We start from the raw sequence: 13063 nt of genomic DNA, 5'->3' as shown, positions 1-13063 counted from the left end.
TGTTGCCATCAGCAGAACCCAAATTCATCAGGATGGCCTTGGTGGTGATCCTTGGATTCTTTTTTTACCTCTCTCACTATCCTCCTGGCCAGCACAGGTGTCACTTTTGACTTCCATCTACGTCCTCTGAGATTTTTCACAGTGCGGAACGTCTTGTATTTTTTAATAATACTTTGCACTGTAGCCACTGGAACTTCAAAACATTTAGATATGGTCTTATAGCCCTTTCCTGACTTGTGAGCAGCCACAATGTGCAGCCGCAGCGGGTCCTCAGTGAGCTCCTTTGACTTAGCCATGACTGTCCACAAACCAACAGCAGAGAGCTTCTGTTTTTCACCTGTTGATTAAAACAGCTGTTCCCAATGAATCAGAGTAATTAGGATGCTTTAGAACAGCTTGGACTATTTTAAATGGTATAGACATAGGCTGCGTCCGAAATCGCCTACTCAATGAGTAGGTACTTAATTTCAATAAGTACTTACTTAACGAGCGCTAAAAGAGTACCTACTCAACAGAGGTGTCAAATCCAGGTGCCATGAGTAAAAGTCCTCCACAGTATTTTGTTCCAATCACCTGGATTTGCTAATTAGCAGTTTTTCAACCAGGAAGTCAGAGATTCGACCAAGTCATTCCTTTTGAGTCTCAATCAAGTCTCAAGTGAAATCCCAAGCCCCTAAACAGTTAAAGTTAATGAGATAACTGAATGATGATTGTGTTAGTGATGAACACCTGCTGTTAACAAGCAGCATCATTGAAGAAAAGAGAAACACAAGAACTACAACTGACTTGAATCAACTGAACAAAACATTTCATCTCTCAAAATCTGATTAAACATCTCCACAAACAGCATCACCAGCTTCACTCATTACTAACCAGACTGACTTTATTTCATGTCTGCAGAATCTCTTATTGAGAATTACTGGAGGTTTAGATGTTGATGTTTTATTGGTCAAGAAAAGAAGAGCAAGAAAAAAAACCACAATGCCACCATCATTGTGGTCAAGGTTTGTTTTAGTTTGTCTCTTGACTCTTGGAGAAATTTAAAGTAATTTCAATGCTGTTATACAGCAAACATTTGTGCATTACTGAATTAAAATTTTGCAGCAGCAGATTAGCTGAAATACTCATTTGGATATGAATCAGGAAGTGGTCTCTTTTTCATTTGTAATGAAATGTAACTATTGTAGAACAGCAATAAAAAAAACTATTGAACAAATGTCACTGTAATGCTTCAATATTGGAATAGAATTACATCAGTTTAGGCTTTAAGACATACACACTTATCATACGCTCCTCAACAGTGGTGACAATAATTCTGCATACAGCAGTGCATGATGGGAGTTTTTACTATGCTGTTATCCAGCATGAATTGCAGCATGAAGCGTTTTGTTGATTGTCACCATTGTTGAGATTCATTTGCTGGTTCTTGATGTTTGTATGTGTCTAAGTAGTACAGATGTTTTTTTTTTTGTATGCATTATATTATAGGTTTTAAATTAATTCACTGTAACTGTTAGAAGATTACTATACTTGCATGCTGTAGTTTGGCAGATTTGATAGTGCGAAACCTTAACTTACAAAAGAAAGTTATTTTGGGTGTGTTCAGGTAAGCTCATGATTATCGTCTCACCAAATTAAATCAGCTATTAGCTGCTAATGGTACAGCTCAGATCTCACTACTTCACAAAAACATATGCATTGCAACAGAAAGACATCTAACCCAGTAGTCAAGGGTCAAGAAACCAACTGAAGCAAATACTGATCTCCACAATGGTGACATCATTTTAACCAATAAAACATCAACATCTGATCCTCTGTAATAACAGCAGGTGTTCATCACTAACACAATCATCATTCAATTATCTCATTAACTTTAACTCTTTAGGGGCTTGGGATTTTACTTGAGACTTGCTTGAGACTCAAAAGAAATGATTTGCTCCAATCTCTGACTTCCTGGCTGAAAAACTGTGCTTATTAGCAAATCCAGTGATTGGAACAAAATACTGGGGAGGACTTTTACTCATGGCACCTGGATTTGACACCTCTGCTACTCAACAGCCAAATCTCGTTGAGTATGGATGCGTTCCGCCATGTTGACGTTATCATGTGACCTATGACGTTATAACAAGCGCAACATGAAATGATATGAGCGACGGATTTAATTCATCTATCTGTAAACATTTTGATGTTGATGAAATTTGCTTATTTTGGATTGATTGAAGTTTTTATATTTTTAACAATACTAAAATGACTAAAACCCCCAAATTTGTTGTCTTGAATATGTTAATGGGCAAAATTGTGCAAAACTAGCTTAGATCTGATTTGTTTTCCTTTTTCTTGCTGAATTTCTCTGTCCTTTCATCCCTGAAACTTAAAATAATAATAAATAAATAACAAAAACAAAGGCAATTTTTAATTCATTGCGATTTTATGAATATTCAAATATATTTCATTTTTTTTTTTTTGTATCTAATCTTGTACTATGTACGCAAACCTTTTATAGTTATGTTTTCTGTCATGATTGTTCTTTGTTAAAGATACTTAAGTCTTTCCCTGAGTTTGTATGGAATTATAAATTCTGCAGTAATAATAATACAAAAATTTGAGCGACAGCGACACCTCATGGCATCAGTAACATGACAACCCTACCCAGTACGCTCTCCTCCATGTTTACAACATCTGCACAAAAGAGACGTCGATCAGTTGCTCAAAGATCTTACCTTTGGAGAAGACTGTTGATTTTACACTCGGAAAATTTAAGTGTTACTATTTAGAAATTAAAATAACTTTAGAATGCATTGCTAGCCCACTCCAACACGTACCAACAATAATAATGATAAATGCTGACTAATAATTAATGATATTTTTAGTTAAACAAGCATAATGTTGTTGTTTTTTTCAATGAAGTAATGAATAAATGCATAGGCTTATGAAAATGTTATATTTTATTTACTGACAACATCAGGAAACATGAATAAATTAGTAAAATAATAAAAGTAACCATGAACATAAATAAATACACATGGAACAAAGCTTTATTAAACATATTGGTCTTCTAGTCTTTTTGATGAAGAGACCGCAGCAACATCTGGTCCAGATGAAACAAAGGGCAGGTGGAGTGATGGAGGGTCTCATTTCCAGGATGCTGCTGTGGATTTCTCCTTTGTCACTGCACACACCAGTCTGCAGACATTTCAGATCATACAAAGATGCACAAATATAATACAAAAACTGTCATTTTAACAGCACAGTGTCATTAGATCTCTGTATTGGAAGTTACAAAATGATCAATCTTTATATTAAGTTTCGGATTTTACTTTTCCCCAAAAATGCTGCAGTCACCTTTCCTTTCAGGTCCTGCTCCACCACAAAACATCTGCAACAAAGTCACATAAATCAAGAATCAGAAAAGTTCTGTTATAGCTCTGTTTGAAATGAGTTTGAAGTTCAGTTAGGCCTACTATATGTATATGTGTTTATTTACATTACTTACATTAATGTAAAGCAGTGACAGTGAATTCTCACATAACGTCCATCACTCACTCAGATGTTTTGTGTTTTGTGTTGCTCTAGTCTAGAACATTTTCCTGTCATTTGATAAATAGACATTTATTAAACGTCTTTAAAATGTATGTTTTATGTAAATCCGCTTTTAAAGACGTGCGTGTGCTACCTGAAGCTTAATGTTCGCTATACGTCATAAAACATGTTTTAACAGCGAAATCACAAATATACTAACTATAGCATAAGCATACTGTATAACATCTTGGCACCTTATGCAAATCAACAGTTTACGATAAAGTAGCTCAACAAATATGATTTTTAAGACAGGGAACCGTGTTTTGGTTGTAATACTCACATTTGTAAACACCCTCGCCGTGGTTCTCAATCACGTTCGATGATGACGTTTTGGCCTCCTGTGGACTCCTGGGATTGAAAAGTATCCATCGATGAAGACTTCAGGATCTGGGCTGAAGCAGTAGGACATCCGGGGATTTCTCGCCTACTCTTTTGTGAATACTGAGGTTTCGGACGTACTTCTTTCTTCACGTACTCTTTTTTTCCTACTATCCATAGGTTCCATGTGACGTCACTGTAGTTTATCGCCGCCATTTTTGTGTCCGCGCTACCTGTTTCAGTCTATGGTCACAGCAGCCGCAACTACCAGAGGAAGATCAACAAAACTCCCAGACTGTTCACAACAAGTATACAATATGCCCGGGATATGTTGTTCAGTTAGCTGTAAAAACAGTCATCAGAAAAAAAAACTAACAACAGTTTTATTAGATCTCAGCAGTGCTCGAAGTGGGTCGGTATGCATATAGCGTACCGGTGTCATTCACGCAGGTGCTTTCCAAAGCAGGGGTTTTTTTTTCGGCACAATAAGAGTACTGGAATAATAATTAAATATTGACTAAGATTGTGAATCAGTACATTATAACGAAAATAATGCCTTAAAATGAAAAGAAACATTTTTTTGCGATTACATCATTTTGAACCGATCAACTCGTAAGTCCAAAGATTTAGTAAACAAGAAAGCATTCAAAGAGCAAGTTCAAAACAGTGCTAATGCAGAGAATAGTGACTTACAGTACATCCAGATGCCGTAAATTATTTGTTTTCATTTGGCTTAAGAGCAAGAGTGTTTTATAGTTGAAGGTGTTTTAGATTATGCGGTGTTTAGTGAATTATGAAAATTAAATAATAAACGCTAAACTATTGTACTACATAGCGTTCGTCATTGCAACGCCTGCAGTAAAGTATATACATGTAAAAGGGTTCTCAAAAATAATCATATTTGTTTTGCTAAAACTATTTATGTACAATTACTCTAAAAATGATTTGTCATACAAAAATGGCACACAAGTTACACACAAACCATCGTCCCAAGTAAATGGTACCATTGTGAATTGTGACTGGCTGCACAAGTGGTGTAATAAACTAAATTAAACTAAAATGTTATTGCAGCCATATAGCTTGAATGAATAAAAATGCATATTTTAAATAAAGAAATCTCATGCTTTTGGTGCTTGAATTTGTGCTTCAATAATGAGATCCAGTTTTAGGAATACACAAGACGTGAAAGACGTCTTCCCTCAGGTATATTTTATGTTTTCTTGGCTTGCTGGATGTTGCGCTTATGCTCAATAATCTCATTTTTTTGCATTCGCCAAAACTAATTTGCCGACATCTAAGCGCGGACTGTGGGAATTAGTGCCGTCAGCGCGAGTCCCGTTCGCTGTGAAGTAAGTTAGTGACCAGCCGGCAGAGGATTCTTCAAGGTCTTAAAGCCTTCATCGAGCGACTACGTTCACAACAATTTACACTTTTTGTCCTAAACATACAATCAAGTCAAATACACAGTGTGGGAAGTAGTAGTAAAAAGTAATTTCTTATTTCAATTTATTATTAAATCTCATTGAGATGCGCTGTGTCTGTTGTCATATCGGACATAAACATGGCGGCGAGCATAGCGGAAGTGACGTCTTTGGTACCCATGAATAAAGTAGGCATATTCGGACGCACTTTAAGTAGACGTACACCCGAATCTCGCGAGAAGTAGTGCATTCGCCTACTAATTCTCGCCTACTCTTTTATAAATACTTAGGATTCGGACATACTTATTTGCTCGCCTACTGCTTTTCCCTACTAAATAGTAGAGAAGTAGGCGACTTCGGACGCAGCCATAGACTTACATCGTCTTGTTATCTTTTGGGAGAAACCTGTCATTTCCAGTCAAAAAACATGCTGGTTGAATAACACTAACTTTAAGTCAGAATTTGCCAGGGGTATGAATAATTTCAGGCTTGACTGTATAGATACATTTTTTTTTTTTTTTTACTGTGGGAAAAATTACATTGCCACAAGTCATATTTATTATATTAAATAGTTTCATAGTACAAGTGTTATATTTCCCTAAAACCCAATTAGAAACACATTCATCTCTTCCTTTTAAAGTAGTAAACTTGTAACTAAATGCAAACTAAACACTTTTTATAGAAAATATTTTGAAGCTGTACAAAAAAACTCAACAAAGTGGTCCAATCTCCCTCCTTCTTTAGCAGGTCGTATTAACATGGTAAAATGAGTATTTTGCCCAAATACCTATTTCTTTTCCAATGTATTCCAGTCTACATTGATTAGTCGTTTTTTAAACATTTGGATAGAATAATTATCCAATATATTTGGAACAAAAATTATAGAATTACGAAGATATATTAACACAGGATTAAACTGAAAGGAGGGATGGGCCTATACCTCATTTTCAGCTGTATTACTGGGCATGTAATATAAGAGCACTTTCATTTGGAATGCAGGAGGGATCAATAGAATGGGGTGATATGGAAAATAAATCATGCTCACATTTTTCTTGGCCAGCTTTAATTTATTCAGCTTTGTCTGCATATTTAAAATGATTTAATATTAATATTTATTTTAAATATTTAATTTCACATTTTAATTATATAATTGATAAATCAAGAATATTTTTCCATTTTGTTTTTGTTTAATGAATAAATGAATTCCTTTTCTGAAAAAAAAAGGCTTTAATTTACATACAAATGTTTAAATACACACAGAAAAACATACTGGATGTGTTTATATTACATAACAATTATGTAAAGATTGCATGGCTTCAGCATCTTTTTTTTAATGAAAATGTGGTCTCCGTCAAATTCTTATCTTCTCAGCCAGAGACAGCAGCTGCTTCCTTCCTTCAAAGAGCAAAATACTTGCAGCCATGGCAGAGTTCAAGCTGTCCACACCGTGTACCATTGGGATCAGCAACCTCCGTCCTCCAGTCCTCTCAGCCAATCCCAAAGCCTCCTGACTCAAACCGTGGGTTTCTCCACCAATTACAAGACCTGTGTGCCTAGCAACCCAGTCCATGTAATAATACTGCGTCTCAAGGGATTTGCCACTATCATAATCCTCAAAATCACACAAATCTTCATCCTCATATTCCACCTTCCTTGGGTACTGATGTCCTCTGACCCAACCGTAATCAGAAGGCTTTTTTTGTTTTTGAGGGATTACAGTATTGTCATCTTCAGTCCTGATGGTGCTGCAGTTGTCGGCTAAGTGAATGGTTGCTGTTTTGGGCAGGTGACTTGGAATATCACTCCATGTTAGACTTGGGATTACAGGGAGACGGAAATGAGCACCCATGGCGGCCCTTAGGACTTTGGGCTCCCAAACATCCACACATCCTGAGGGGAGATTGACAGAATTTAATTATAAACAAAACTAAAAATCATTATCAAATTCCAAAGTTGTAAAATAAATGTGACCCTGGACCAGAAAACCAGTCTTAAAAGAGTCATTGGATGCCCATTTTCCACAAGTTGATATGATTCTGAGTCTATAACATACTTTGGTTAGGGTGGTTGTATACACAAAGTGCCAACACACATTAATGTTCAAAAAACATGTAAAAGTGAGTTTTGCATCCGATTGCCCCTTTAAAGAATGTCTCTGATTGAGCGATTGAGGTGTTCTGTTGTTGGAATAATGAACATAGCAGTCGTCATCTAAGCTGCTGAAGACGCAGACGATTAATGTTACTTTCGTTTTTTTGAAGGAAAGCGCCAATCCCAATCTACATATGAGGCTATATTTGTGCAAATCATTCGTGATGCAGCTTCACCCACAGCAGAAGTTAGTATAAGGGTTTTTTATGCATCTTTGCAAATGGCCTTTCTTAATAATGTGCTTGTTAACAAGTTTCCTAGCTAAACGCAGCTAAAGTAAACATTACGGCTCGTCATCCCATGGCAGAGAGGGGCGGGGCGAGCAGAGCGCATTAGCATTTAAAGGACCATGCAACAGAATAGCTCGCTCTAAAAAGGGCTGATTTTGACAAGGTAAAAAAAATTATTTACACTACCACAAATTTTATAGACTTCTCATTAAGACCCTAAAGAATCATATCAACTTGTGAAAAATGGGCATCCGATGACCCCTTTAACTAGCACAGGTATACTTGTAGCAATAGTCAAAAACACATTGTATGGGTCAGAATTATTGATTATTCTTTTATGGCAAAAATCATTAGGATATTAGGTAAAGATCATTAATATATTTAGTAAATTTCCTACGGTAAATATATGAAAACTTAATTTTTGATTAGTAATATGTATTGCTAAGAACTTCATTTGGACAATTTTATAGGCGATTTTCTCAATATTTAGATTTTTGGCAACCTCAGATTCCAGATTTTCAAATAGTTGTATTTCGGCCAAATATTGTTTCATCCTAACAACCATACATAAATGGAAAGCTTATTTATTCAGCTCTCAGAAGATAAATCTCAATTTCAAAAAAATATACCCTTATGACTGGTTTTGTGGTCCAGGGTCACAGATGTCATATAATCACTGGAAAATATAAAATAATAGCTTTGCCGTTACCTTTAGTCAGCAGCACACTATGACACCCGGCAGCAGCGGCAGAGCGTAACACTGCACCCAAATTTCCAGGGTCTCTCACGTTGTCACAAATCAGTGTCAGAGGCACCGGCTTGCCAAACTTTTCTTCAGAGAATGTTAAATGAGACGCTTCTGGCCGTTTGAATATGGCTGCAATTAGAGAACATCAAATTATGGTGCTGCCTTATGAGCAGGACATTTTGATTCCTATTGATAATGCAGATCGTCTTACCTATTATGCTTTTTGAGATGTCAAGATCAGACCAGAATTTAGTATCTTCCATTTTGACTTTTACAATGTTGGTACGTCTGAGTTCATCCAGGGGAAGCTCCCGCAGTGCATCCACAGAACTGAAATAAACAGTTTGCGCAATGGCCCCTGCATCCAGAGCATTGCGTATAAGATGCTTTCCTTCCAGAACAACTTTACCTTGCTGCTCACGAAGCTTCTTAGATCGAGCTATGTTGACCAACCTCCTGCATATACAATAGAGTTTGAATGCAACATTATTTTTAGTAAATAAGCACTTACCCAACTGTACATTTGTTGGATAAAACTCGTTATTAGTTAAACCCTGTTGAAAAAGCCAGCATATGCTGGTTAGGTAGGTTTTGATGCTGGTTTTAGATGGTCATTTGCTGGTTTATGCTGGTCAAGGACCAGCATGAACCAGCAAAGGACCAGCAAAAAAAAAAAAAAAAAACTAAAACCAGCATATGCGTTTTTTTTTTTTCAACAGGGTATTAAAGGAGTAGTTCACTTTCAGAACAAAAACTTACAGATAATGTAAGATAATGTGCCTTTCTTTCTTCAGTTGTAAGGAAATTATGTTTTTGAGGAAAACATTTCAGGATTTCTTTCCATATAATGGACTTCTATGGTGCCCCTGAGTTTGAACTTCCAAAATGCAGCTTCAACTTAGGGCTGTGCAATAAATCGCATGCGATTGTCATTCGTATCTCATCAGTAAAGCCACAGAATTAATCACAGAACCGGCTTTACTGATGAGATACGCATGACAATCGCATGCGATTTATTGCACAGCCCTACTTCAAATGGCTCTAAATGATCACAGCCGAAGAAAGAAGGGTCTTATCTAGCAAAACGATGGGTTATTTTCGAAAAACAAAATTAAAATTTATTTACTTTTTAACCTCAAATGCTTATCTTGTCTGGCTCTGTGTGTACTCTGTGTAGAGATTAAAAAGTACATAAATTGTAAATTGAAAGTAACCGATCATTTCGCTAGATAAGACCATTCTTCCTCGGCTGGGATCATTTAGAGCCCCAGGAAGCTGCATTTAAACTGCATTTTGGAAGTTCAAAGTCGGAGGCACCATAGAAGTCCATTATATGGAGAGAAATCCTAAAATGGTTTCCTCAAAAAACATAATTTCTTTACGACTGAAGAAAGAAAGACATGAACGTCTTGGATAACAAGGAGGTGAGTACATTATCTGTACATTTTTTGTTCTGAAAGTGAACCACTCATTTAATAATAATGATTGAATCTTGTTATTTCTCCAATAAAAACTAAAAAATATATATGATATATATAGAAATTCACAAGATGCAATATACAGAAGCAAGGTATTTTATTCATGACTCATTAACATGCAGTTTTAACACTTTTAAACCTATTTTCTTTGTTGTCTCAAGCACGAATCATGTAGTAACAGATGTAAATAAAGTCTGGTAAGTAATATTACTCACGTCAAACTCTTGTCCCCAGGCTGCGCTTTCTCATACATCAAACCATCAACTTCTCCGAAACGGGACAATGTTGTGGATTGATGAGTGTCATAGCGATTTGCATTTATCACCTTGTCCCGAGGTAACTGTGAGATCAGTTCTGAATCAGAGATGCTGTCAGAACGTTGTCTGTAAAGTCTAGCACAGTCGTGTCGTTGAATGCTGGGTTTTTCAGCGTTTCTGAAAACGTTGTCTTGTAAATGTTCGTTTTGACTGACGACGCGCTTCGAATTTTCTATCGGTTCGTTCACTGAAATCAAACCAGACACACATCTGCGTCTGCGCACATATCTTTTGATATTTACGGAATGACATTGCAATGTCAATACTGGTTGAAATATTGTGCAGGAAAATCTCATGCTTACAATGCGCGTCGCCATCTTGACCAGTGAACTTCCGGGACGCTAGTTTACAAATACTACTATGGCGAAGGTTTTTGTTTAATTTTTAGTAAAATTTGGATGACACTTTTTATGTATTGCATCACAAATAGAGTGAAAATTTCCATCGATATTACACAGTTAAACCACTTGTGGTACAGGTTTTTAGGTGAACATGGAAGACAGTAGTGTTTTTGTTTGTTTGTTTGTTTGTTTGTTTTGTTTTGTTTTGGGGGGGGGGATTTTTCCTTGAAACTATGTCCTAAGACGCAAATATTTCAGAAATATCCCAATAATTACATACAAAACAACAAAAAGTTATGATTTTTTAAAATTGTGTATAAGCTTATATTATGCTATTTTTTTTTTTTTCATTTGATGGTGAAAATAATTTTATATTCATGTTTGATTATTATAATTGTCCGTTACTATATTCATTAAGTTAACCCCTTAACTGTCACCGTCCCACCTGTGGGACGCTTGGCGCTCTTTTTTCCGTTGTCCTTTTTCTCTATCAAATCTTTTAGTAACCATCATAAATTATATATCATTGGAAAGCTTAGAAGCTCAAGATTCATCCTGTGAAAACCATTTTGAAATCGGACATTGCTTTACCATGGAAATGGTACTTTAAAATCGTTTGGCGGTCTCCTCCCCCTTAGCGGTGTCATATTACAAAATGTAGAATCACAACTTTTTACAATCTTGACAAAAAACACATCATTGGAAAGGTCTGAGTCTCAGGATAGCATATTTGCTGGTTATTTTGTGATAGAATGAAAATTTTCAGAAAAATTTTGACTTTTGTGACAGAAAAGTGCATACAAAAATATATATGGGATTTGGATGGCACCCGGTGGCTGTTTGTGGTATAACGCCCTAAACAAACTTTCACAGGAACCTTAATTTTTTGCATATCAACTTCAAATTTGGAACATAACTTATTTAGATGTGAGGCTTCAATTTGATATCAAATTTAGGATAAAACCTGTTATGTAAAATATGTATTTTATATAAAATATAATAAAAAGTGTACAGCGCATTTTATTTACAGTAAATTTAAACTTCAATAATTTGTTGATACTTTATTTTTTTGAAACAATTCCACTTTTGCAATAATCTGCTGATTGTCTTCTTTAAAAAGAGACCAACCTTAGATCTGTATTCCAAAGTGTTCATGAATTACAACAATTGAAGTTTGGATAGTGCACTTTCATGCCTATTTTAAAAAATGGGGGTGACAGTTAAGGGGTTAAACTGAATGTAAAATCACCATTTATAGTTGGAGACAAAAAGTACAAGTAAGTTGTTTAGGTAAAAAGCCTTTCTATCCGTATTTTATTTTTCATTTATTTTTTCATATGAATTTTCATATTTTCACAGAAATGTTCTGCTTTGATAGAAATACACGTTGATCACTAAATAAAAAAGCTAAAACCATTTACGGAAAATTGTTTTAGCTCAGTGATCTATATGTAATTTATTTTTTGTAATTATATTTATTGAATTTTGATTGTAACACAACTTTTTGTCCAATAAAAGAATATTCAATGTCTAGAGCTATAAGTGGTTAAAATATGCAGCTTCAGAGTGGAGTAGCCTTCATTTCTAAATATCTTAATTTGTGTTCTGAAGATGAACGAAGGTCTTACGGGTTTGGAATGACATGAGGGTGTGTAATTAATGACAGGATTTTCATTTTTGGTGACCTGTCCCTTTAATAAATATCCTATGGGATGAAAATTGGTAAAGTTTCATTATGAAATATTCAAATGAATGTCATAATTGCAGATTGTTAAAAATGCCTGTGGCTATATCACAATATGTATAATAAAACATTTGTTTATGTTTATATTTGAAGAGTTTATTTGCAAAAACAGATAACTCAATTTTTATTAATTGTCATAAATTATGTTGTTGTTTTTTTTGTTTTTTTTATTGTGTTATCATGTTTTTATTGTGTTAGCTGTAATTTTTGGTAATCATTATTTAATCAAAATAACCCAACTGCAGTTTGATTGATATTTCTTGGAATGCAGACTAAATAAACATTATTTATTTATTTATTCATTTACATATACAGTCAAGCCCGAAATTATTCATACCCCTGGCAAATTCTGACTTAAAGTTACTTTTATTCAACCAGCAAGTTTTTTTGACTGGAAATGACACAGGCTTCTGCCAAAAGATAATAAGATGATGTACAAGAGGCATCATTGTGGAAAAAATATTTCTGTGTTTATTTACATTTGAACAAAAAGTGGCATGTCCAAAATTATTCATACCCTTTGTAAACTGTCACAGTCTATGGGAAAATCCAACGTTCTGGACCATTCCAAATAGTCCAAGCTGTTCTAAAGCATCCTAATTACCCTGATTCATTGGGAACAGCTGTTTTAATCAACTCAACAGGTGAAAAACAGAAGCTCTCTGCTGTTGGTTTGTGGACAGTCATGGCTAAGACAAAGGAGCTCACTGAGGACCTGTGGCTGTGCATTGTGGCT

General features: G+C 35.3%; 1 protein-coding gene and 1 long non-coding RNA gene across 3 annotated transcripts; both read right to left on the bottom strand.

Moving 5' to 3' along the window:
• Positions 1–2927: 2927 nt before the first annotated feature.
• LOC141291849 (uncharacterized) lies at positions 2928–4065 on the bottom strand. Of its 2 annotated transcripts, XR_012340390.1 has the most exons (4): positions 3860–4065; positions 3494–3587; positions 3343–3376; positions 2928–3183 (listed from the first exon to the last, which is right to left on the bottom strand). It is a non-coding gene; the product is annotated as an uncharacterized lncRNA (long non-coding RNA). The 2 variants fall into 2 exon arrangements; XR_012340391.1 differs by lacking the exon at positions 3494–3587.
• A 2314-nt stretch (positions 4066–6379) lies between these two features.
• Positions 6380–10562, bottom strand: mrm3b (mitochondrial rRNA methyltransferase 3b). Its single transcript, XM_073825046.1, has 4 exons — positions 10141–10562; positions 8659–8903; positions 8409–8576; positions 6380–7208 (listed from the first exon to the last, which is right to left on the bottom strand). Exons 1-4 carry the CDS (start codon positions 10557–10559, stop codon positions 6670–6672), a joined length of 1371 nt encoding a protein of 456 aa, XP_073681147.1. The 5' UTR covers positions 10560–10562; the 3' UTR covers positions 6380–6669.
• Positions 10563–13063: the final 2501 nt, after the last annotated feature.

Source organism: Garra rufa, chromosome 19 (genome assembly GCF_049309525.1).
Source record: "Garra rufa chromosome 19, GarRuf1.0, whole genome shotgun sequence".
NCBI classification, from domain to species: Eukaryota; Metazoa; Chordata; class Actinopteri; order Cypriniformes; family Cyprinidae; genus Garra; species Garra rufa.
Note: the sequence above shows the minus strand (reverse complement) of the source record. Positions and strands in the feature narration are given on the sequence as shown.